This window comes from Drosophila melanogaster, chromosome 3L (genome assembly GCF_000001215.4).
Source record: "Drosophila melanogaster chromosome 3L".
In the NCBI taxonomy this organism is placed as follows: domain Eukaryota; kingdom Metazoa; phylum Arthropoda; class Insecta; order Diptera; family Drosophilidae; genus Drosophila; species Drosophila melanogaster.
The window spans coordinates 13937810-13962657 of record NT_037436.4 but is presented as its reverse complement, the minus strand read 5'-3'; the positions used below and the strand labels follow the sequence as shown (position 1 = coordinate 13962657).

The window sequence follows — 24848 nt, the reverse complement described above, 5'->3', positions numbered from 1 at the left end:
AAAAATCATTGTTGTGGTATAATCGTAAGTTTATTGGTAAGTTATGTTATTTAAACAATCTAAAATTTCATTGTCCGTTCATTAAGGCAAGTTTTGTCTGTTGCACAGTTTCCAACTAATCCTGCGCCCTTCCGATTGCCAGCTGATGAATATTTCTATTTGCTATAACATAAATGCCTTGCTTACACATAATATTTGCTTACGTACAGATTTTGATTTTGATTTTGATTTTATTTTTGATTTTGATGAATCGCAACAGTTTCTCCCGAGATATGGGGGCTTTTTAAGCCGCCAACATAAAGGTGCGATATGTTTCCTTGTTTTTTTTTTTTTTTTTGATTATCAGTTAACAGTTTTGACCAAAACGGACCCAACAAGTAACACCGCATGCCTTAAAAACATTTATCTCTCGATTCGAATTAGTTGTGGGGTCCATATCGGAATTTAAAATCAATTAAGGATAAACTAAATAAAGAGAGAATAGAGACGATTTGTGTTTAAACATAGGTACGAGTACGGTTTCATTACAGTAATTACAATAGGTACAATAATCATATCGAATATGCGGTAAGTGTTTAAAATTAATAAAGCGTAATTAGATAGATTTCACTACGAACAGAAGAAGGGCAATGCTTCCCGTATACAAATAACAATTAAGTACAATACCTATGATGCCTAGGCTCTCCGATTTGTGTGTGTTGTTTGTTGTGTATAAATATAAATATTAAAAATATATAGATTCCCGTCCTACATCAAGAACAGAAGGGTGGCGTAGACCTTCCAGCGGGTCGTTAGGTTACTCCAATTATCGCTGAAATAAACTCCAAAGCTTGTAGCTGGTCACGCGCTTGGCCAGATTGGCGGCAGCACTGCTGGGTGGCGATGGGGCGGAGGACTCGGCGGCCATCGCTCGCCGGTTGTTGATCAACTTGGAGCGCATCTGCTCGTCGATCAGCTCGTGCATGTCCATCTGCCACTGTTCCAGCTGCTGTGACAGCTCCACCTTTTGCTGAATGGACTCCAGCAGTTGGCTATTGGCTTGCATCAGCTCCACTCGCGTCTTGGCCAGCTCAACCTCGGCCTTCGTGCGCCTATCATTGGCCGCATCCCGTTCTGTCTGCGCCTTGGACAGCAGCTCATCCCGATCCGTGTTGTCCTCGAGATCACCGCGTGCCTGATCTCTCTCCTCCTTGACGTTCTGCAGCTCCACGTCCGTTACCGTGACCTTGGCTTCCAGTTGCTGAATAAGCTGGTGGCTGCGCTTGATCTCGTCCTCCTGCTCCAGCACCAGGTTGCGCGTCTGGTCCAGCATCTTCTTGAAATTGCCAGCGTCAAGGTTGAGCAGCAACCGCGTCAGCTCGTCGGACATCGACGACAACATGCCCTGGCGAAACTCGATGGCCAGGTGTCCATCCTCGTGGCGTTCCGAGCTCGAGATGGTGTTGTCCATCGACTCCAGCTCCAGCGATATGTCGGAGTTGAGTCCTGGAAACGGCATTAAAAATTAGAAAGAGTTAGAAAAATTATTTTTTGTTTTACAACTAAATAACCCACCTGAGTCATCATCGTGGCTAACTTTTAGTGAATCTACCAGGGACTTAAGTTGTATGTAAACGGATCGGGCTTCCACGAACATTTGGTTGGGCTTCCCCGTTTCCGTATAGCTGCCATCGTCCTCGTCGCATTCCATTTCGAATTGCAAACTCTTTCTGCCCGGAGTGCTCGAGTTTGTGTCCTGCGGGCAAGGATTAAAGAGTAAAAAGTTTATAACTACAGCTTAATGTGCACGTTTGACTGAGGTTTTCGGTGTATACCGATTGATTTAAGGGGAAATGCTTGCTGATAATGTTTGTTTAAGTTCTATAAATGTTCCTTATAATTTTGATGAGGTTAGTTAGAAATCCATTTAGGAGCGCATAATGGTTGGTTAGTAAATGGGAAAGCATTAAATCGGAGAAAGGTAAACTTACGGCACCCAAACGTTCACTGAGTACATTGTTTTCGCGCTGGGAGCGTTCCAGTGCTTGTAAGGTGGTCTGAAAAATAGCAATATATAGTAAATATAAATATTTTAGATTAAAGACATGATAGAAAATATAATTGTAACTAGTATAAAAAGGAAAAGAGAGTGTATAATTTGTGTGCATTTATTTGCTTTACTGATTCCTTTTTAATTAGTTAAAGAAAATTTTTGATGAAATATAAAATATATATGAAATATATATAAAATATAAAAAATATCTTGCTTTGATTTTCCAAAAATCTCTCAATCATGGCAAAATGTTTTTGCCACATGAAATTGATTAGATAGCTTGCATTAAATCTTCATTGATGAGTCCATGCTATTAAATATTTATAGAATGGAGTTTAATCTTTGCTCACGATAGAGAAAAAAGAAAGTTGTTGCCGGGCAGATAAGCCTGGACTTGGCACTCAAGAAACTGCGCATTTGGCTCCGCCTGCCCATAAATAATCTTCATTTGGCGGTTAAATCACGATTCCGTTGACGCGACGTGATAAAGCAAATTCTGACTTCCCCACCCCATCCAACTTTTCTTTTCCAAACTCTAGCTGACTTACCTCTAATTTTGTTTCCTGCTCGCGGGCATGGCGCTCCAGCATGTGGATTCTGTCGGAGGACTCCTCCAGCGACGAGGTGAGGCTCTCCTTCTCTTCCTGGGCGATTTGCAGACGACGCTCCAGCTCCTGACGCTTTCCCGTAGTGAGGTTAAGTTCTGTTTTGATGGACTCCAGGCTGTTGACATGTTCCTGCAGCGATATCATATCATATTTTAAACTACATAACCATTAAGGCGTAAGTGTAGACCTTACCTGGAGGCTGCTGTTCCTGTAGTGATACTGATCCTTCAGCTCCTGGATCTGTGCGCTGAGCTTGAGCTCGGTGGCGTGTGCCTCCTGGATCTGTTCGGTGAGCCGTGTGTTCTGGTGCTGCAGCTCATCAATTAGGATGGTCTTCTCCTTCTCCGCTTGCCGGATGGCGGTGTCTTGGGTCTGCAGCTTATCCTTCAGCTCGGTGAGATCGGACTGCAGCTCGAGGACACGCTGATCGCTCTCATCCTCGGCGATCGCCAATTTTTGGCGCAGCACATGCTTCTCCTGCTCGAGTTTCTGTCAAAGGTAGAGAAAAAATGAAAGTTAATTGTGTGTGCATATATGGGATATTGTTGGTTCTATGACGTGTTGCCAATTATATGGCAGTCAAGACAATGAAAGTAAAGCCAACAATGGGCACGTAGACAGTCACAAAGCTCGAAGCCAGGCTAAAACCGCAAGGTTAACTCAGCTCTCAGCACTCGACTACTAATTGCTTAGTTATTTGCATTTTCAATTGGCTGCAAGCCGGCCAAGTTGTAAAATAAGTGAGTAAAAACAAAAGATCTGCCAGTACCACCTCTCACTTAGTTTTGCATTTTGCACCAAATTGCTCCACTGTGCTGGCGGCCAAAAAAAAAAAACAAATCCCAAGCCCCAAAACAATGTCAACGACTTTTGACACCAACGGCTGCAAAAGCCATCCGTCAAAAGCAACAAATTCCCATTATTCAAATTAAAATGCAATTGAATTTTCACTTCTTCGCTTCGTTCAGATGCGGTTTGCAGACAAATGGCTGGCAAAAAAATTAAAAGCGCATCAGCTGGCAAGCGTTTGGGAATTTTCAGTCAATTGTGGAAGCAGTTGAATTTAAGCCTCCTCCTTCATGTATCTCGTTTATGTATCTGACAGTAACGATGAAAAACTATACATTGCTAGCTAGAATTGTGGTTATAAAAATAATTTGATTACTTTACTTAACTGCATGGGCAATTCGTTAGGTAGCGGTATAAAACTGTAGCTACTGCATTTTATAAGAAATTGGCTAATAAATTAACTTTCGTTTGCTATTTATTAAACGAAAATTACGGTAGCTCGCTTCGTGAGTAACAAATAGGTAAGCTAAAAGTTAATAAAAGTAAACAAATTGGGGAAACTTATTTATTTTTAATACTGCACTATTTTCATACAATATAGGCATAGCTATTTATATATCATAAGCTTGCATTGAAACCTTTTCAATTTCGTTATTATTTCATTTAATTGGATCAAAGGTTTTCAAGATCGATATTTGTTCGGCGCCAAAAAGTGATCTAAGTCGGTTTTTCGAATGCCACTTGAGGCGAACCTATCTATCTATCGACTTGAGAAACGGCAGCAATTAATTTGCATAATTGACAGGCGTATGTCAGTCTTCGCCAGGTATGAGTAAGCCCCCCATTTGTGTTTTTATAACCCGACCTTTTTGGATCAAGGCTCGCGGAGACATTGAAAATTGCATGCAAAGTTTAATCGATAATTGGACCTTCAATTGGCTAACACTGGCTAGCACTGACAAAAAGGCCGGCAAAAGCAGAAATAAAAAAAGAAAATAAAAGCGACTATAGAATGAGTGGATAGAAGCCTTGTAACCAATGCAGCTTCTTTATATCACCGCCACAACTCGCAAGGCGGAAAAGCCAATCCGACCACGTATTGAGCTGGGGGAAAATCACGAGTTGGCAATAAATCTGAGAAGTCAACGCGATTGTTTTCGCCCATCAGCAAAGCAGCAAAAAAAATTAAAAAAAAAAGTGATACAACACAAGAAATAAACAACCTAATAAAGTGGAGCGACAAAATTGTAAATGAAAAGCTTTAATAAAATTAGGGGCAATTTGCATAAAATGCAAAATGCAAAAGACGCCAACGATGCCGAAAAAACCACAAAGTAGTTGTCGCTGCACAGGCCCAAAAGCAAAAGGAAAACTGCTGCAACTGCCAACAATGGAAAACTTTAATAACAAAACCCAATTGCAGTTGGCATCGCAGTTGGATTTTTAAAGTCGGCGGAGACTGCGCAGCACAAATAAAATTATTGTACATAGTGTACTTTCTCTGTTTCTATTTCACGCTCAATGAAATGTGTTGATGATGGCAGCACCACCACCACCATCACCACCACCACCATCACCACCACCACCACAAATGGCAGCAGCGACAGCAACAGCGGAAGTTGCTATCAACAACTACACTGAGAGAAATGTTGAAGTATTGTGATTCATTATGATCATTTATATTTGATAATATATAGAGAACAACAACATTTCCATTAAAAAAATCTTAAAAAATTTATTCAACTTTTTTTGGGAATTTAAGAGTGTGCTAAACTTTTAAAACTCTAACTGAAATGTGTACTCAAAAATTGTCAGCTTTTTTTTTTTAAATGTTTTTCAAATTGGCCCAAAATTAAATTACTACTGTAGTAAATATATTTTGAGGCTAATGAAAAACTTAAAATCTGATATAAATTTAAGCAATGTAAATATTTTTTAATTTAAATATAATGTGTTAGCTTGCAAGCCCAACCATATGACCAAAATGTATTTCAAATATTGCAGATGTAACCTAACATTTCTCTCAGTGCACAAACTAGCCTCCACCACAGCAGCCACCGTGCCGCAAAAAAATGAGTTCACATATTCAAAAGCAAAATCATGTGGCAGACTTTAATTGTAGGAAAACTGAAGACGCAACAACAAAACAAAACAACAAAAAAACATAACAAAATAAAACAAAGTAAAATCAGACTCAAATTTCATGATGGACACAAGCCAGTTTTGTTTCAGCGTTAATTTTATTACGTATTTGGATTTCGGATCTCTTTTTCATCCACGGCTAATTGCATTGCATGATCACCTGAAATGGGATATACAGTCTATCGCAGAGCTGGGCCATGTAAACAAAACCGCCCATTCGAACTGGCAACATGTTGCCAGCTTATGCTGCCACACCATCCAGTAGTCGTCCGTGCGTCCATGTGTCTTATTCAAATGCGACGTAACTCGACCCACTTTCCAACTAAACGTTCCGCGGCAATTGTTGTTCACTCGCTGCCATTTTTGTTTAAGGTATGAAAATCATAAATATTTGTGCAGCGAAATTTTGTGCAGGAAATGTCGAAGCAATTGACACGCTTTGCGGCATAAAGATACTCGGCGACAGGTGAGCAAAATGACTCATCAATGGGCCAAGTGCTTTCAGGTGCACTTATGCAAATGCCTCTCTAATGCTAGGTAAATACAAATAGTTGTGGGGGGCTTGATAATTTTGACACCTCATTATTGAAGAAGTAGCAGTGCCCCAAGTGTCTTTGTAAAGTATTATTATTATTAAAAGTATTATTGGAAATTTGGAAAAATTTAGATATAAGATTTTCAAGTAAATGAATATCTGAATTTTTGTGTAATTCATATATGTATGCATCTATCTCTTGGAACCTATAGGATGTGTAAAAATATGAAATGTTTTATTTCCTAACATTGGCCATTATCACTTCTTTAAATATAACATAAAGTCATAAAATGACAACCAAATTTTTGAATTGCAAAAACTTGTTTTATCTTTCCGTCAAGTGTTTCAAGTGTGGAAGTCATCGCCGTCAATATATTTACTGATGAGTTTGGTGTTGAAAGCGGCGTGCCGCCATGGCTACAAAATGCATTCGATAATTGTTTTAAAATAATTAACTAAATTGCCAGCCACGTCATGTTGGCCCGGCTAGAATCGTGCCACGAAAGGGGCGGTTGCTGGGGCTGGGCGTGGCAGCTGATGACTCGCTTGAATGCTCTTCGCCGAAGCGATGATTTGACAAGGCTCACTTCTTGAGGACGGATGCAACAGGTTGACTGCAGTTTCGAATGTCAAATGAATGGGAATTACCTCAGAAGCAAGGGGGCACACAGAGAAAAATTAAGAAATGCTTCTACTTTTTAAGTATATATATTTATCAAAAAAATATGTTCCTTTATATTTGATTCAATACAACGAAATAAATATAATATATTCTTTCTATGCTTTTGTAATTTGAAAAAGATTTTAAATTACATTTGTCTGTATTGTGCCAAAGCCCAAGATTTATTTGAACTGTCATCATAATATGTCATGAAAAAGTTTTACTAAGTTAAGTAAAACAGCGAACAGCAGGCAAACGCTATTGAATTTAATTAATTTTTTTATTTAATTTTGAATTTAATTTAATTTTCTGTGCATTAATAAACCTTCGGCTGGCTTAACTTTTGAATTGCTAAACACTGTAAATAGCAATGACTCAGGCGGGTGAGCTCAGCTTAGTCCGGATCTTTTGGCCGGTGGTGAGTCAATGGCCCGTTCAAAAAATTTCCAAATGCATTTTCCACATGCCCAGCCAACATTTCTATAGGCAATTTAACCGCGATGTGCGTATTTTGTCTGGCTGTCCAAAATAAAAGCATAGTTCATAGATAAATCAGCTGCACTTCGTTGCACAAAAGTAAATTGGTCGTTGGATAGTGAGGGTGGCATTTGCGGGTGGAAGGCGAGCGGGCAGCCAGGAAAACTTGCAACTTTCCGTTTTCACAAGACTTTTCCACAATTACAATTTTAATTAGCGGCACTCGCACATAATTGCAAATGCCATAATGCATTTTATTGGCATGCAAAACGAAATGTAGCGCACAATTTATGCAAATTGCACGTTTAGCCGCAAGCATTTTGGCTAATTTCAGCTAATTTAAATGAAAACCGATTAATGATCGCTGATAACAAAAGGGGGAAGTCTTGTGAAAAAGTCTCTCTCCACTCAGCTAATTGTTGCAGCTCGACGGCAAAGTTGGCCAAGAAGCGGGAGCAGCCATTCGGACAGTTTGGAGTGCGAAATGCAGCCATTAGCGCGGATTGGCCCACACTGCAGTTGGATTGCTCATCGACCATAAATCAATTCGACTGCCAAGCACTGTTAACCAACTAGCTAGCAATTGAATTGAATTGTCACTAGCCCACAAGGACTGGCAGATGGCCAATAGGTACACTTAAAGAAACAAGCATCTAAAAACAAGGAAGTTGTTTCGAGTTAGAGTGGTAATTAAAAAATATTAGTTAGTTAGTCTACTGAAACTATCATTTTGCTTTAAATTAGTTAAGCTAAGAGCATCCGACCTTATCAAGAGCCTATATATTTATTTATTTATACATATTGCTAATAAATCAATTGCAATTGTTTCAAACATCAGCTATGTATAATGCTGAGTGTATATATAAGATGAGATAATTTAAAATACGAAAAGTCATGTCAGATAAGATTGAAGTGAAAACAATCAGGAGTTGTATATTAATTGATATTTTGATTACTACAAGTTGAACAATAACTAAAGGGGTTTTGGTTATCCAGGAGTAAAAATTGACCAATGATTTGTTCCCCGTGCATAGAACCATGCTAATTGAAACCAACTGTCACTCGTTTATCTTGTTACCCGGAACTTGCTGGAATATACGATTATCTACAAATGCATATGTATGTATATACATATTCTCCGAACCCATTTACAATGCAGCTGAGTGCAGCATTGACCCCCTCGCCACGTTTTATGGCCCAAACACATGGAGAGCGTCGCCAGCTGAACTGAATTTAAGCTTTTGCAGTCATAAAAAAAGATTATAGACCCAGTCCAAAAGAGGCAAACCAAGACCAAGTTGAGTTTAGTTGAGTTGCCAGCTTGTGCCAAAAGTTTGTTTATGCGCCTAAGGTCATGTCGCAGTCAGCAGGGGGCGTGGCTAGCCCCTTGAGCCTCCGCCACACTTCACTGACTGACTTTCGGTGCCTCTCCACACAAAACAGAAAAAAAAAACTAAGAAATAGGGGAAAAAAAGAAGCGGCAGCTAATAAGTATAATAATAAAAATAATGTCAGGCAAAAGTCAGATCTTGGCCATTGTTCGCTTCAGCTTACTCCACAGCCAATGCAATTTCGACTGCCCTTGGATGTGGGGGAGTTTAGGCCACGCAAGACCTTTTGCCAACTTGGTCATGGTGAGTGGCAGAGGGATGACAACAATTGGGCGACTTACTTACATACATGCCGATCATTACTACACACAATTGGGCTGATAAATAAGCATTTGACATATTAATTCCGAGAAAACTAATATTTACGTCAAAAATATACATAAATCCCCGAATCACATTAATGTATGTATGTAATTATGTAATAAATAAATTGAAATTTATTAGTTTCAAAACAAAAATATGTATAATTCGTAGATTCGTAGAGATAATTATAATTTATCGCCTAAAACTCTTTCTTGTGTGATTTTATATGCATTTCAAACTTTTGCGCAAAATATAGTGCAAAATATTGAGCCGCAAATTTATTTGGCCAACACTTTAAAACCCCTTTCAAGTATCGATAAGCCGGCATTATTTGGCTACCTATTTTCTGCTCCATTTTTTTTGTAATTGTGCAAGTTCATGCCGAGGAAAAGCCCTCGTATTACAATGAAAATTGCAGCAAAGCCGGCATTCACCGTCTTTAATTTCAAGTATTTGGCATTGACAATTTTGTGTGTCGATTTTCAGATGTATATATCATCGTACGAAGCATTGTTAAGAAAATTGTGAAAACACCGGCGAATTGGGCAAGCAAATGTTTTATATTTATCTCAAGCCAAGACGATGAAACGATTTCGAGAGCGTAGACAGTTAATTAAATTGAATTGGGGATGACGGGGGGCTGGCCCCAGGTGATTGCCATTTTTGTGGGCTTGTTCGCATTGGCAAGACGAAGAGAAGTCGCCAACTTGAAGTGTCGCAATTTTCGAGCGGCTCTTCCAAATGTGACAAAAATGTCGGAAACGGTAATTATGATTAATTAGCGCCCCTTCGTGCGACATAAAGAGGGAGTGTTTTTGTTTACAAAATATTTAATAATATTATTTCCAGCGACAGACTGGCCGCATGACTCATTCAGAGAAATGAAATCGCTGCACTTGTTTCGGGTAACGCGGTTATCTTATCACACGCGGCACACGCAAAACATGGCCAAAATGAAGGGAAATACTTATCACACTTCCAACGATAAGAGCTATTCAGATAGAAGGCAAAATGCGGTGACACCACTTTTGCAGTTGGAATGAGGTAAGCAGTTATAGAACTGCACCGAAATGAACTAACTTCTAGATCTGATTGTGATGCCACAAGCGCAGGCCAAAAATTATTAGGCCATAAATACTTACGGCAAAATGTAACGCCCACTGCGCATGCGCACACACCTGAGACGATGAAATGGGGCAGGGAAAGGGTAGTGTTGGTAGTGGTACCCACATTACGTTGGAGCCCAAAATATCTTTCACCGACTGGGACTGAGCGTGGGCTGCTTGACTTTCGACCACACTGTTGTAAAGTCAACAATACTTACAAAATAACAAAAAAATGCTACTTGGAAGAGTCACCAAAACGAGAAGTAAATCTGTTGGCGGAATTGTAGTAAAAGACACTCGATGAGGAGGCCTTAACAATTAGTCACCGTTGCGCATAAAAAGCTTAAAGAGTCAAGAAAGTTAAAATCTTTAACAGAAGTAGGCGAAAAAAAGAATTAAACTCAAGCCATACTACTCTTTTTACAAACAATTACTAATTAATGAATACAAGAATACTTTACTTGTATAAAACAAAGAGGCCAATTAAGTATGATTTATCACAGATAATGAAAAGTTAACGCTTTAAAGTAAAATTAAAATATTTCACATCCAAGCACAATTAGGCTTAATTTTTGAATTTTAATGACTAAGTCTCTACCATCACTCATAAGCAAAATCCATGAAAAAAATTTGTATTACCTCAGCCATTCTAATTCCTCAGCCACTCATTAAATATTTCAAAATAAAATACAACTTGTGTTTTTCAGATGTTATTCTCTAGATTGTTTACACAATTTGAGGTCTCTTGTTTTTCGACCACAATTCTTTTGTCTGCGCCCCCAAAAACTCCCCGCAAAATCACCATCGACTTGCTGGCTAAGAGTTTTTTAATTATGCTGCCTCCGCTAATGACGCGTTCGGCCAAAAACGATTGCGAAAAAAGTAGTATAAGCGAAAAATATATAATAAAAACATATACTTGGCTATATAAAAACAATTATCATTGTGGCACAAGTGCCCGAGTAAATGAACTCTAGCCGCACAAAGGAGAAGTTTGTATGAACAGTTGTTAAAATAAAGCAAAAAATTGATGATTATTCAATGGGCAGAAAAAGTTTTAAAGCTGTCGAACTGAGTAATCTTTTATGGTTCATAATCAGGCTTACCATTGATTTATTTGAATATAATTAATGCAATTATTAAGTAGTTTATGAAACTACAGTGATGCAAATAACTATGGTGATTTCATTTAAATTATCACTTGGCGTGTGCGCTTCCTAACTTTGAAATTAGTCTTTCTCCACACCTCTTTCTTTGATTTCCTTTCGTCTTGTATTTAATTATGTGTATTTTCAACTTCCGATTCAGATGTAAATTAACCATTAGTCAGCTGAGGACGCTCCCGAATTCATAATACAAAATTAGCACCTAAATTGGCATATACTAATTTCGCTAAATTTCACTTTTTAACCTCAAAAAAGATGTGCGAGTTCATGTGAGTTCCAAAAATGTAACGTTTAAAAATAAAGCTATACTTCTCCCAGTATTAACTTCCTTCCTAGTTGTACGACATATGTTTCTGAAAATGTCATTAATCTTGCAGTGGTTAACCAGCCAGAAGTATACGAAAATAAAACTATGACACAGAAAACACCAAAAATGTACGTCGACCAGAAAGCCAAGACCAGCGAAGCGGTCATCTCAGGGCCAATCTCAGCCAACAAAAAAAATGACTAAAAGACTTCAAACCATACATATGGGATGATAATGAGTTCCGATGCGAGGGTAACTAGTCGGAGATTTAAGATTACGACTCCCCGGCTACTGTTGATGATGAGCTCAGGCCAAGAACAATGGCCCCACCATTTGGCAAAAGATTATTTCCATATAATTCCTTGGATGGCTGGTAGTTGAAGGAAAATCTTTAAATTTATGGCCCAATTATATACATACGGGAAAGACATGTTTTATGGCCATTTTTGTGTCTTTGGCTTTGTTTATGTTTTGCTCGTCATAAATACAAATAAATAAACAGTTTTTTTGTGGTAGCTGTGATGAAGTTTGGTCGTGAGGGTCGATATTGATTAATTTGCCGAAAGTAGTAGTTGAATTTTGCGGACTTATTTAGGGGCAAAGATAAGTTGGTAAGATAACTTAACATAAAATTGGTTTAATAGAGCTTGCTAACAAGTCGCTTGTAACACTCATGCAAATTTCCCAGGCCATATAAACGTTGTGTTTATGCATTCCCATTAAAAAAAGTCAGCAGTAGAGTGTAATTTTTTCAACACCTTAAAAACTCAGCTGCAAAAAGTCGCAGAGATAGACTCTACTCACAGTTGAAAAGAAATAAATGTGGCAATCTGTCCATAATTCAAACTGCTGCGCTTACATGATACTCGTAATAGTGGATAGTGCAACCCAGCAGAAGCAACAGCGGAAAAAGCGACAATAACAGCGAGAGCTGCCACCTTTTACCCAGTTAAAGCCAAATTGGAGTGCAACAAGACAAAGTGACAGGCGACTTAGTTCTCAGGCTGCAATGCTAAATGGTTTCCTGGGACCAACGCGCCATCCGCACACCTGCAGCTAGGGAAACAAAAACTCACCTGGGTAAAAGGCTTGTGGGTGAAACGTTTACGCAAACAATGGCACTAAAAAAAAAGCAAGCGCTAATTGCAAAAGCTGGGTAAGGTGCAAGAAAAAAAAGGGGAGAAACGATGCACCGAAGTAGGGGGATTCCATATACTACTGAGTAAAAAAACAAAATCATAGAAAAGCATTTACAATACAACCCTGTTTTTAATGTATCTATGTATCTTACTCAAAACACAAAATTATTGTACAAGAATACCCTCGATGTGCTCCAACACAGGCTAGATACTCCGAAAAAGATACAAATTCGCCAAAATATTGCCGCTAAGCCGAAAGAGCCGTTACATAACACCTGGGCACACACACACACATCCACTCCTTAAACAATCAGATACAAAAACTGTTTCGATTGCAGCTTAAAGCATTTCTACTTCTACTGCTCTATGTCCCTCTCTCTCTCTCTCTCTCTCTCTCTTTCCTTCTCCCTCCGATTGCCGTTGCGCATGCGCAGTAGAGCGATCGTTCCACTATTGCTGTCTCTGTCCCAATTTGAACCTGAGTCATTCACCAAATAAGTCGAATTCGATTTGTGCGGATGCTCCGCTAAATTTTAATACGATTGTGCAAGGTAAACGCACACAAAATGTGTAAACAAACTAAAAGATTCATTTTGAACTATCTTTTGGTTGTTGCCATCTAACCGATGACATGATAATTGCCCATTAAATTGGCTTTTAATTGTGTCTGTCCATGTTGACCTTGTAAGCTAGAGTTTACAATCAGCTTAAAGCGAACTAGTGGTTAAAGACGTCGATTTTGGTAGATACGAATCATAATTGTGCGATTAACTAAGGTGAGGAATTGTAAATAAAATACAAGTTAAGAATAACTTCAGTTCAACCTTCCAATACAGTTTATTATTTTCAATATACACATATATTTATTTTGTAATTTGGGACAAGTTGCCGTTTAACAAATACAATCTGTCAGCACTTGACATAGCTGTACATCATAACAACTTTTTCACAATAGAATGAATTTATTAAAGTTTGACCTAAATATCTGATACGTGGGGGGGTCTTTCATGATAACTCCCTTTACCAGTTTCATTGAGAGCGACATATCTATGGGCGATAACACAATCGTATCCGACAGTTTTGCAATTAAAAGATACATATATCCAACCATAGTTATGGTTTAGTCATTTCAATCGAAAGTTGGGTGCATAAATTACTGTCATTGGCAGGAGTCTCTGGCCCAGTGAAAAGCCATCCTCCAACACCATCTCTGGTTCATGGAGCTCCTCCACTAGCGATGGCCACATTGTTTATGCCACTTGGTCTGACACTCGAATTTGTTATCTGATTTGCGTGAGCCTTTGCAAAAGTTTTCGCCCTGCGGCGCGGCTTTTGCCCATTTTTTTTTGCGGGGGGTGTGGTGCTTGTGGGGTCATATCGTATTTTGTGAAATCGTCTATTATTGTCATCATGCTAACGTTCGATGGCCATATATATATACATATGAATATTTTCTATATATTTATTTGCATTTGTATTGGCCTTTGAAATTTGCCAATTGGCCGTTTCGATGGCTGGCTCTTAGTCACACAAAAAGTGTACATATAACACTGCGTGTGTATATATACATTTATTATTGCAACGAAAGCTGCCCAATTAGCAATGTACGTATATATCCACATATAGATATGACTGAGATATGACAGGAAAGGGTGAGTACCCACATGTAGGCTCTGGGGATATTGTTAATTAATTGTCAATGAGTCAGCTGGGAAGTGGAAGGGCAAGTTTGGGGCTTGTGGGCAATGAAAGTTTTCCTAGCCCATCAAGAATTTATGAAACAATTGATTTTTGTTGGTTGTAATTGCGCTGTACATTGTACGTACATAGGTGAACAGATAACCATATCGAAATATATATTACTGTATGGTGCTCTATAAGGTTAAATTCTTTTAAAAATATTTAATTCAAGGTGCTGAAGAAGAATAGTCAGCAACACAAATCGAATGTTACTACCTGACATTTATTATGATAAGCGGTATCTAAAGTAAATAGTAGTTCAGGATTAATAAAAGTGGAGTAACCACACAACACCCATATCATTTTTATATGATTGAAATCATACACCACCAATACGAAAACTGCAAAAGCTTATAATATGTCTAAGCATTTTTTCTTACTTTGACATTTTTTATATTTCCTTTTTTTTTGCATTTTGCTGCCATTTAACTAATGCCGACTAGATTTTTGATTTAATTTGGTTTACGACTCCGCTCAGACCGAAACTTTGGCGACATTTCCAAGTCGACTTCTATTGTTCCCAAGCATCGCTTTGACACCGAAAATTGCTTTTGGAAAGTGAAAATGCTTTCACCTTCAGCAATTCATTAAAAATCATCATCAGCGGTGTGTGTGTGTGTGTGTAGGAACGAAGATGGAAGAAATAAATTTTATAAAATTATACACATGCAACATATGTACCTACATATGAATATGTTTGTACAAAGGTTCAGGTATGACAACAACAATGGAATTATGGAAGATGCCGCATTGTTGCGGTAGTCTCATACTTAGCCATCTTCAAGAGACCAAAGTCAAAGTCGAGGAACGCCGCCCGATGGTTAATACTCGCAATTTAGCTGTCAGTCGAATTAATTTGCTTGCTGTTATTAATTTTCAGTTGCTGGCCATAATTTGCACATCAATGGACTTTGACAGTGAGAGGCGGTACGGTTTGCTCACGGACTCTGCCACAGTTAACCATCAAATCTATTATGTAAAGCCTGCATCAATAGCAACTATAATTTGAACTGGATTTGCTTCCTGCCAACTGCTCGGCATGTCGATTAACTAACATGGAAATGAATGGCAACAGTTAGTTGATCGTGAATATGGCTTGAAGGTCTCCGCCTCCCGTTTCCACCCACCAAGAGTCGCGGTCAAGATGGTAAAGACCCAAATGACCAGGTAGTGTGACAATTAGATTGGATTTGCTAACAAACATGAAGTTACATAACATGCAATAAATAAATAAATTTGTTAACTAACTCGAAAGCCAATAATAAAATGCACTATATGCATATGCATCTAATATTCTTGGAAACCCTGTAATGTAGCAGTTCAAGCCCCGCTTGTTACAGTTTCGTTTTTTTATACTTTCTATAAAGCTCATTACAAGCTGATGAGGCTAAATACAAAGTCAGATGGTCTCGGAAAATCCGCATTAAAAACTCATGTTTCCCTGATGACACAAAAAGCGAAACGAAGAAGGTGGAAGGAAAATGCTTATGGCCTGACCAATAAGGAAAGTAATTTCCCTGGGCAAAAAGGTGGCGTAGAAAACAAAGCACTCACCATGACATTTTGCCGACCCATCCATCCATCCATCCATCCACACAACATGGCCAAAGAAATGCTATTACTGGCCAAGAGCCAATGCGAATGCGAATAGGGTGACGCTGGCGACTAATGTCCAATAATAATCGTGCTACACTATGTCGAACGACCTCAATTTCCCAGCAAAAAGGGGGTCCAACCCCAGATCGTACACCCCCATTCATGAGCAGAGCCCAGCATTTTGTCCACCTTAAATCTGAAAACATTTCGGCCAAACCAAAATTAAGGCACACCATTTGTTTGTTAACGTATAAATTTGCATACCTGTTCGGCAAACGAGGCCAAAAACTGGTGAACTGGGAGTTAACTTGGGGGTACTCGAAGAAATGCTTAGCAGGTAAATGAGCTCCACTCGGTCTCAAAATCGCTTTGTGACTCATCAAAGAAGATTACAAAAAATCAACACTTTTCGTTGTTGTTTCGAAGATCGATCAAACTGGTTTTCAGCAAATGAGATGGACACGCGGCGATATATATATATGTATATATGTCTGGCTATATAAACCCGTATTATTCGCATGCAAATTGGTTGATTTTGAATTTTTTTTTGCAAAAAAATAGTACAACAATAACAGCAGCACTCGACAATGTGTTGATGATGACTTCATCTCAGTCCAAAAAAAGAAAAATGGTTGATCCACGAACGTGAGAAGAGTTTCATTTTGATTAAGTTTTATTTTTGGGTTCCCTGGTCGCACTTTTCTTTATTTATTGCTAGAACGCGTTTGGTTATCTAACCATAGATGAAGTAGGCGTCCAGCAGAGGTGCCTTCGATTGAGAGGTAACCATTATGGCCATTATGTATTCTTGGGCGCCTCGAGAAGTCCGCCCACCTGGTATGGTCAGTTCATTTGAGTGAAGCGATGGGCATTGTGGGTGTGTGATTCGATCGAAAGGCGGAAGATACGTTCATTTGCATGAATCATTTGGATTGGCAGAGAAATTAATATAAATATAACTTTAATTGTTGAGGTTTATTAAAGTTACACAAGGAAATGTGCATTCACTGGAGATTTCGCTTTAGTTTTTGGTTTCTTGTTGGGTTTTCTACAACTTAAATATATATTTAAATTTACATTTATTGGATTATAAATAATTACAGTGTCTTCAGGAAGTGTTTTTAATCAATTAGCATTAAATCTCTCCAATCATAGATTCCGCATCTCATTCTAAGTGAAACTACAGTATGGTATGTAAATAAGACTTTAAGAATACCGCAGAATTTCCTTTCATTAGCCACAAACCATAGATCTTCACTTCCATTTTCTATGGTTAACCATATCCTGTTTACGATCATCAAGGTTAATCAAAGAACGTTTAAATGAAATTACCTTTTTATTAGCATTCTTTGATCGGGGAAACGGCTGAAAGTTTCAATTTAATATCATAATTGATCAAAGAACAAATTGCCAGAGAACGTTTGTGAGTTGCCGTTCTACTAAGAGCTCTTAAATAAATTACTGAAACCAGTTGGCCAATGTCAGAAATATATAAAAATAAAAAAAAAAACAAACAGCAAAAGTTATTAAAGCAATAAAAGCCGGGCGAACAAAAAACTCAGGGGTGTAGACTTTCGAAAAGGCCAAAGGGGTTTAAGCCGATAGCCGATTTGAGTTATTTAAATGCCTAAATCGTAACAGACGCCTACGTTTCAAATTATATACTTTACATTCGACTGCCATTTGCAACACTTCGTCGTCGTTCAAGTTGGGCTTAAATTTCCTAACCAGTAATAGCAACAATTGTCTGCAGATCGTGATAAACGAGCGACTTAAGGCGAGCTACAATGGGATGCCAGATTCCAATTGATTTCCACTCAATTGTTCTCCTCGACTCGGGAGTTAAAAAAAAAAAAAACTGGGCTTGCAATCGAACCTGGGCGAAGCGAACACGTTTTGGTAGTCAGACAATGGTCAACTATTTGGTCGATTGTCTGTGAACTAGATAATATGAAGTGGGCTTGGAAAAAATTGTAAGCGAAATGAAATATGGCTGAGAACATATTGAGAATAAAAGACCGATTTCGAGCGAGCTATTTATAGGTTAAAGCTGTTACGGTCGAAATTGAAGAGGTTGAAAAGTGTGAGACTACATATATGTATAGTGTTAAAATAAACCCATAAATACATCTTAACTGTATAAATTTCCCACCTTTCCAAGTAATCCTAATACCAATTCTCTGGCGAAAATCCCTTAAAATAAGCACTAATCAAGCCAAGGCCTCTGAACTGGTTCGCATGTGGGAATAGGGCATAGAACCATATACATATTATATTATGGCGCATATAAAAGTTAATGCAAAAACAAATCGTGGCTAAAAATAAAAGCCAATGCTCGTAAATTGGCACACACGCTTCAACAGACCGCGAAATAAAATAAAATAGGCGAGCTTCGGACCACGGCAATAACAACAAGTCCGACCAAAACTACTGCCATTTTGGTCAGAACCAAAACACCTACAACCGAGCGGTCTAATTACGTCAGTCAATCGCAGACCGACCACATATAGTATACAATACTATATAGTATACGAATGGGATGGGCCTGGTTTAGCTGACCACTGGTTCATCCATCCAAGCAGCGAAGTGACATTGTGCGCTCCATAACTTTTTGAAGAAATTAATTAGATACGCGACCAGCCATTTTGCATATTGCCAAAAACACGCAAATAAAAGTGAATCCAGCGAAAATGTGGCTCACGTCACTTTGCTAAACAAAGACTAAAAGGTAAAGTCAAGGTGACTAAAATTCAAGAGATTTATGCGGCAGCTCCACGCCAGAATTCCCTAAGCAATAATTGTTATTAAAAAAAGAAACAAGCAAATAATTAAAGCGACAATTGGCGTTGTTCAACTGTCAGGTGTTAACCTTTTTTTTTTGGACTGGCCCAATTTCATTAGTCTAAAGCGATTTCCATTTAATGGCCAATGGAAAATGGAACATGGGAATTTCTCACTTTTCGGCTTTAAATTGGAGCGCTCTATAATAAACTTAATGGTTTTTTCGGGTGCCAAGCGATTTTCATTTAAATTGTTAATGGTTATGGAATGCATGAGGTGAGCAAGCAAACTATTATTTTAATGGGAATTTTACGGGATTAAAACACAGACTTTGAAGACACGTAAAAACTAAACTCGAACAGAGAGAGCATTTTATTATTATTGAACTTAGTTTGATATTTACAATGTATAATGTATACATATATATTGTATAATTTTGGTTTTAAACTCAATGAGGGCATATAAATTTAATAAGCAATGGAGTTGTTCTCGATTTTCAATAAAAAATTCATTGCACAAAAGTTTTTGCATATCAAAAATGACTCAAAAAGACTCGAACATATGTACAAAATTTTCACGATGACATCATCTGACTAAATATCCAGGATATTACGCGACTAGCCCCCCCGCAATTGGCCTTCGCACTTTCATTTCTCAATGAAGATGAAGTCACTCAACGTGCTTAACTACAAAAGCAAAAAAAAAAAAAGGAGAATACAAAACCCAGTTAAAGTGACTAAGCCAACTACGTAAATATGGCCCAAACCCACGGAAAATATGTACCAACGAAATTATTCAAGTTCAACGCATTGCTGTGTCCTCTGTTTGGGTTACTCACACCATCAGGTGGTCCCCAAACCATCCTCACATTTCCTGTTCTCTTTTCGTGCATTGAATTGCCATTAATCGGCGTTGAAGCCTAATTGATAAGAATACATTGTTGTTTACCGGTCGGTCAACAAAAGTACATTAGCCTAACTATCGGTTCAGGATGGAAAAGCGAGGTAACTAAGTTTGAGGCAACCAATATGCTAATGTGAACGGCCACGAACTTGAGCCGCGGCTTGAACTTCACTTGGAGCGATTGCTGGAACGGGTGTTTTATGTTTACCTATCTTCTTCTATTTCTTCTATTGTCAGTTACCTGGAAGTATCTGTAGTGTGTGTGTGTGTGCGTGTGTGTGAACAGGTGACAGGCGAACGAACCGCACCCACCCACACAGAAACCACCCATTCGAGCGGTTCAAGGTCGGGCGGCAGACATAGACTTTGGAAACATTTGGAGGTGTTGTGAACAGACTTTGCTTTTCCTGCCATGTTATCAGGAAAGTGCTCGATAAAGCCAATTTTTAGAGAGACTTCAGAAGAGCTCTTCAGCTATTTCATACAAAATGTGTAGGGTAGAACTTGTGATGGAACAAAAATCGATACCCTTACGTGATACACTATATAGTTCAGTAGTTTACTGCGCACACACACACACACAGTATGTCATCGTCCATAAAGTGACATGACTGTAACCATTTTTGTTTGTCTAAATAGTTAAAGAACCCACCCCACAATATAAATTGCAGTTGACAGTTTGGGGAGTTTGTGTGTTCAGTTTACAGAGCTGCATTGGACAGGTGCTGTGTTTCAGCTCTCGAAAAAAATCCATATTGTATATGTATTATTTAATTCTCCCGACCTGGGAATGCCAGCAATGCGTCAATAGAGGGGGTCATTTACGAACACATGTCCGCCAATAATCAATGCAAATCATCAGGTGAGTCAATCAAAATTCTGGTACTCAGGTATAACTGCCGTTGCCGATTTGATAAATGCGCCGGCATTTAGAGATAACTATTAGATTGTTCAAGAAATCATTAGAGGAAAAGGTAGGGAGCTTAAAAAGGGAAAATAATAAATGGGTCTGAATTTACAAATGTTGGTTTCACACAATTGGTAGCTAATATAGAGATAGAAGCAAAGTGATTATTTTGTTTATTGCTCACACTTTAGTAAATCAGATAGAGAATAGAGATAAAAGAACATGAAAGCATTCCCTCAATAAGCAAGATATCATTAAACTAATAATAAAGAGTGCTTAGATCTCTTCCATTCATTTAGAAAACATAACAAAAATTAATTTTTTCATTTCCCAATTCTTTAAATTGCTGCTTAACCATATTCAAGAGATACATAACTATCATCTCTATGATCTTTTAAATTGTAAGTGTATTAAAGTATAATATGCATTGCCTATCTTTTAAGTCACTAAAGTACCTTCCAAGCTATATGTCCTCTTCCTAAATTTCTTTTAATTCTAACCAATTTTCCTTTCCCCCAAATAACTGACTTCCATTTCAATTGTTTGCCATTTATAATGGCAATTCCACCTGTTAACTTTATATGTGTTTCATGACTCACCTCAATTTTGCTCGAATAGTCCTCGATGAGCTTTTCCTGCTGTTTGACCAGCTCCTCGTTCTTCTCGAGCAGTGCCTTGCCCAGTTCGGCGGCCAATAGGATGTCCGACTCCTTCTGCTGCAGCTGGGCCCAAACATCCGGCTCCTGGTCGTGTCGACGTGCCTCCATGGCGCTGATGTAGTGCTCTAAATCAATCGAATCCCCAATTAGTGACGAATAGTCGAGGTGGTCGAAGCCGGAGTCGTCCGACCGGAGTAGCCCCCCAGCTCCAGCTCCAGTTCCAACTCCGATCGAGTATTGGCCAAACTGACGTGGTCGCTTCGATTTGTTGCCACCGGAGCTGCTGCTGCTGCTGCCGCCGACGATGCTGTTGTTGTTGTTGTTTTTGGTGGATATGGATGAGGCAATGGCGGCAGCGGTTATAGCATTCGCTAGCTTTGGTTTATGCATGATCGTTAGCGGGCAGGCTTGGACTTATTTCAGGCGGGTAGGTGTGGTATGGTGTGTACGTGATATTACGGGTACGGATAATAGCAACGAACCAAATTTACAGACATAACACACACACACACACGCACAGTAAGTTGGATGCAATTAATATCAGTTTAGGTTTTAGTGCGATGCAGAGATCACAATTTTGGTAGTTGGGTTTATCGTTGGTTAGGTGTTCAGATGGCTCTGATCTGGTCGTAGGATTAGCATTAGCTGGCGCGGCGATACGATGATATATCCGAGCATAGTTCCATGGACACCAGCTGCTCCCAAAAGAGAGCAGACCCGTGGTTAAAGCGACTGATGTGTTTGAGCTGCAGTTGATTTCGGTTAGATATATAAGTATAAGTACACAGCCGTAATGAGAATTAGCATTAAATGTGGTATATATATATATGTATGCCCGCCAAGACGGGTCTAATCGTTGGCCAAAAGGAGCGACGGTCACGTTGAGCGTTTGCCAGCACGTTTTTAGTTACTTGTTATTGGGGCTTTTTTTCGGTTTTTGGTTTTGCTAGGGTCAGGGGTGTTTTGGGCAGGGGGGGGGGGATAACATATAACTACAGTGTTAAGCAAGAGGGTTAAGTTAGTCTTTAGTTAAGCTTCATGCGGCTTGGATATCAAATAGGGTTTAAGTTTCTTGCGGATTGGGGGGCGTATTGACATGCGTGGATTTATACAGGTGGGTGGATATTTATAAGGCTGTTAAGGCAGATTATCCAAAAAGAACTTCAGTAGTAGTTCCATTAAATTTAAGGGTATTAAAAGTTTATTTACAGAGGTTGCTTTAGTTAGCGAGGATGTACCAATGAGTTTAGTATGAGTCTCCGCTCTAGGTTTAAATTTCGAAATACCCAAATATATATACAATTAATGTTAAATGATTTTTAAAACATTATCGGCCAACTAAACACAACAATAGAGCCAAACGAAGGTGGCTAGAATCTCTCAAAGTCCACAGATCTCGTTTAAAATTTGGTCCGGTTTTTTTAAACTTATATATATTTTTTAGCCGTTTTCATTTGTTATATAGAAAATTCATTTGGCAAGCACTTCACGCTTAGCTGCTTTTGGTAGCAACAGCAACTGTTGTTAAAATGTATAATACGCTTCAGGCTAAGCTTTTAGCCAACACTTATTTTGTTATTTATGTGCGCTTTGTGTTTATTTTATTTTATTCGTTTTATTTTGATTTTTTTTTTGGAAGCAGCACAGACAGCACAGTTCACAAATACACAACCGATTTGGCTCAAATTGTTGGTATTATTGTTTTGCATTTCCGCTTATATATGCCGTTTTTGGCCAGAGTTTGGCATTATTATTGACAAAACAACAAAAATAACGCGCGGATTGCATGGGATATATTGGTCTAATTAATTCCCCCAAAACGGAAAGTATCCAAAGTATCCAGCAGATACTTTCCACTTTCGCAAGCGCGCTACAGTCTGGCCCTATATATCTTTTAAACTATTTGTATATATATATATATAGCTAACTATATCCGTATATGTATGAGGGCAGAAACCTCGGTCACGACGACGCTGCTCCACTCCAAAGCAGAACTTCCGATGTCCGATGTCCGATTCTCCGATTTTCGGATTCTCCGATGCCGTACAACGCGCGCTCGCTTCGCTTCGGTTACGATTTTCTGGCTTTCCCCAGCTTTTCAGAGGGCGGCTTCGCGGGGGCGTGGCGGATACGTGTGTCTGGCGCGAACGTTCGTTACTAACTGAATGGCGCTGAGGCCGCCGTGCTACGAAAATTGGCAAAACAAATGAGTAACCAAGCGACGACGACGACGAACGACTGGCTAAGCCTCGTATCTTGGCAACAACAACCAACAACATCGGTTGGCTCTCTTAGGTGGCGGTTAACAAAGAGAGTTACCAGTGTTCCACCAGGGTTGTCGAATAATAGCAACGAAGCAGGGGCGATAATCGCAGTCGAGTAATATTATTGGTTACAAAGCAACTAAGATAGCAAATTGCAATTTAGGACGCAGATAACTGATAATAGACTATTTATGGCCTAAGATATCTTCTTTAAGTCAATAAACATTTGGAAAACTGGTTTTCTGTTCAGCTACTGATAGGCATATCGTATTAGGCAAATCTCGATAGCCAAACCTAAAAATAAAATGTCATGATTACTTGGATTATTTTGGACAGAGATTTTGCAGTAATCTTACTTTAAAAATGTAGATCTAAAATCTACAAGGAAATAATTTAAGCCTTAGCATTGTGGATGAATTTTTCATGAAATCGCTTCTTACCTGGCAACCCTGGTAAAACCAAAACACAGCTCCAAAGGTAAGCTTCACTTGGCGCTCTTTTGCTCCGACTTCCTTCCCTTTTAACTGACATATGGTTGATTCGGCTCTACTCTCTTGACTGCTCTTCGCCGTTTGTTTTGCATTGGGCCCGACTTACGAAAGCGGCCAAGTGAACAATAATGAAACGGAGTGACGTTTCGAATGGGGCAGGGGGGCACTGGGGAGCGTGGCCAAAAGGGAGGAGGGCCAGAGACCTGGACCTCCAAAAACCACGACGTGCATACACACATGTACCCAAGCGTACACATTTCAATGCAAAATTTACATACGACAAGAACACAAACAATGGGCACCCAAGAATGGCAATAACAATGGGTATACACTAAGCAATTAATGGGTATATGTTTGCAGGAACTTTATTTCTTCAAATTTTTAGATTCGCGGTCATTTTGCTCTAGGCATCGAAATTATGTTAAAAAGCTAAAGTGCTCCGGAAGGAAGTAATTACAAGCTGTAAAAAATATTCAAATTGTTTCATTAACATCTGAATTTAATCTATATATTATACAGCTCAAAGTAAATGTATCTTTAAAATTTATTTAGAGATCAGTACTAATTACTGAAAATCAGTTATGAAAATGAAATATTCTATCACATACCCTATAATCATACTTCTAGCACATTCTGCTTTTGAAAATGAAAATAGGTACAAGTATGTGACCCCAATGTTTCCAGTGCATCCAAGTGAGGAAGATTTCTAAAGAGGGGGCCGTAGACATGGTCTATGTTAAAAAGCTAAAGTGCTCCGGAAGGAAGTAATTACAAGCTGTAAAAAATATTCAAATTGTTTCATTAACATCTGAATTTAATCTATATATTATACAGCTCAAAGTAAATGTATC

The 24848-nt window shown here is 38.8% G+C and overlaps 1 protein-coding gene across 2 annotated transcripts; it reads right to left on the bottom strand.

The window, feature by feature from the left end:
• Nucleotides 1-10: 10 nt before the first annotated feature.
• Nucleotides 11-23408, bottom strand: CG32137 (uncharacterized protein). Of its 2 annotated transcripts, none has more exons than NM_168563.2 (7): nt 23200-23408; nt 21183-21988; nt 2833-3129; nt 2581-2769; nt 1971-2036; nt 1555-1735; nt 11-1485 (listed from the first exon to the last, which is right to left on the bottom strand). In NM_168563.2, exons 2-7 carry the CDS (start codon nt 21630-21632, stop codon nt 806-808), a joined length of 1863 nt encoding a protein of 620 aa, NP_729935.1. In that variant the 5' UTR covers nt 21633-21988; nt 23200-23408; the 3' UTR covers nt 11-805. The 2 variants fall into 2 exon arrangements, with proteins under 2 accessions (NP_729935.1, NP_729936.1); NM_168564.2 differs by having other exon boundaries at nt 21183-21367.
• Nucleotides 23409-24848: the final 1440 nt, after the last annotated feature.

Excerpts from the sequence above, each read along its gene's own strand:
- CG32137 (NM_168563.2), bottom strand. The coding sequence starts at position 21,632 with ATGCATAAACCAAAGCTAGCGAATGCTATAACCGCTGCCGCCATTGCC. Across the intron at positions 1,736-1,970 it reads TCAGTGAACGTTTGGGTGCC|GACACAAACTCGAGCACTCC; the intron begins GTAAGTTTACCT and ends CCTTGCCCGCAG. Across the intron at positions 1,486-1,554 it reads TAGCCACGATGATGACTCAG|GACTCAACTCCGACATATCG; the intron begins GTGGGTTATTTA and ends TGCCGTTTCCAG.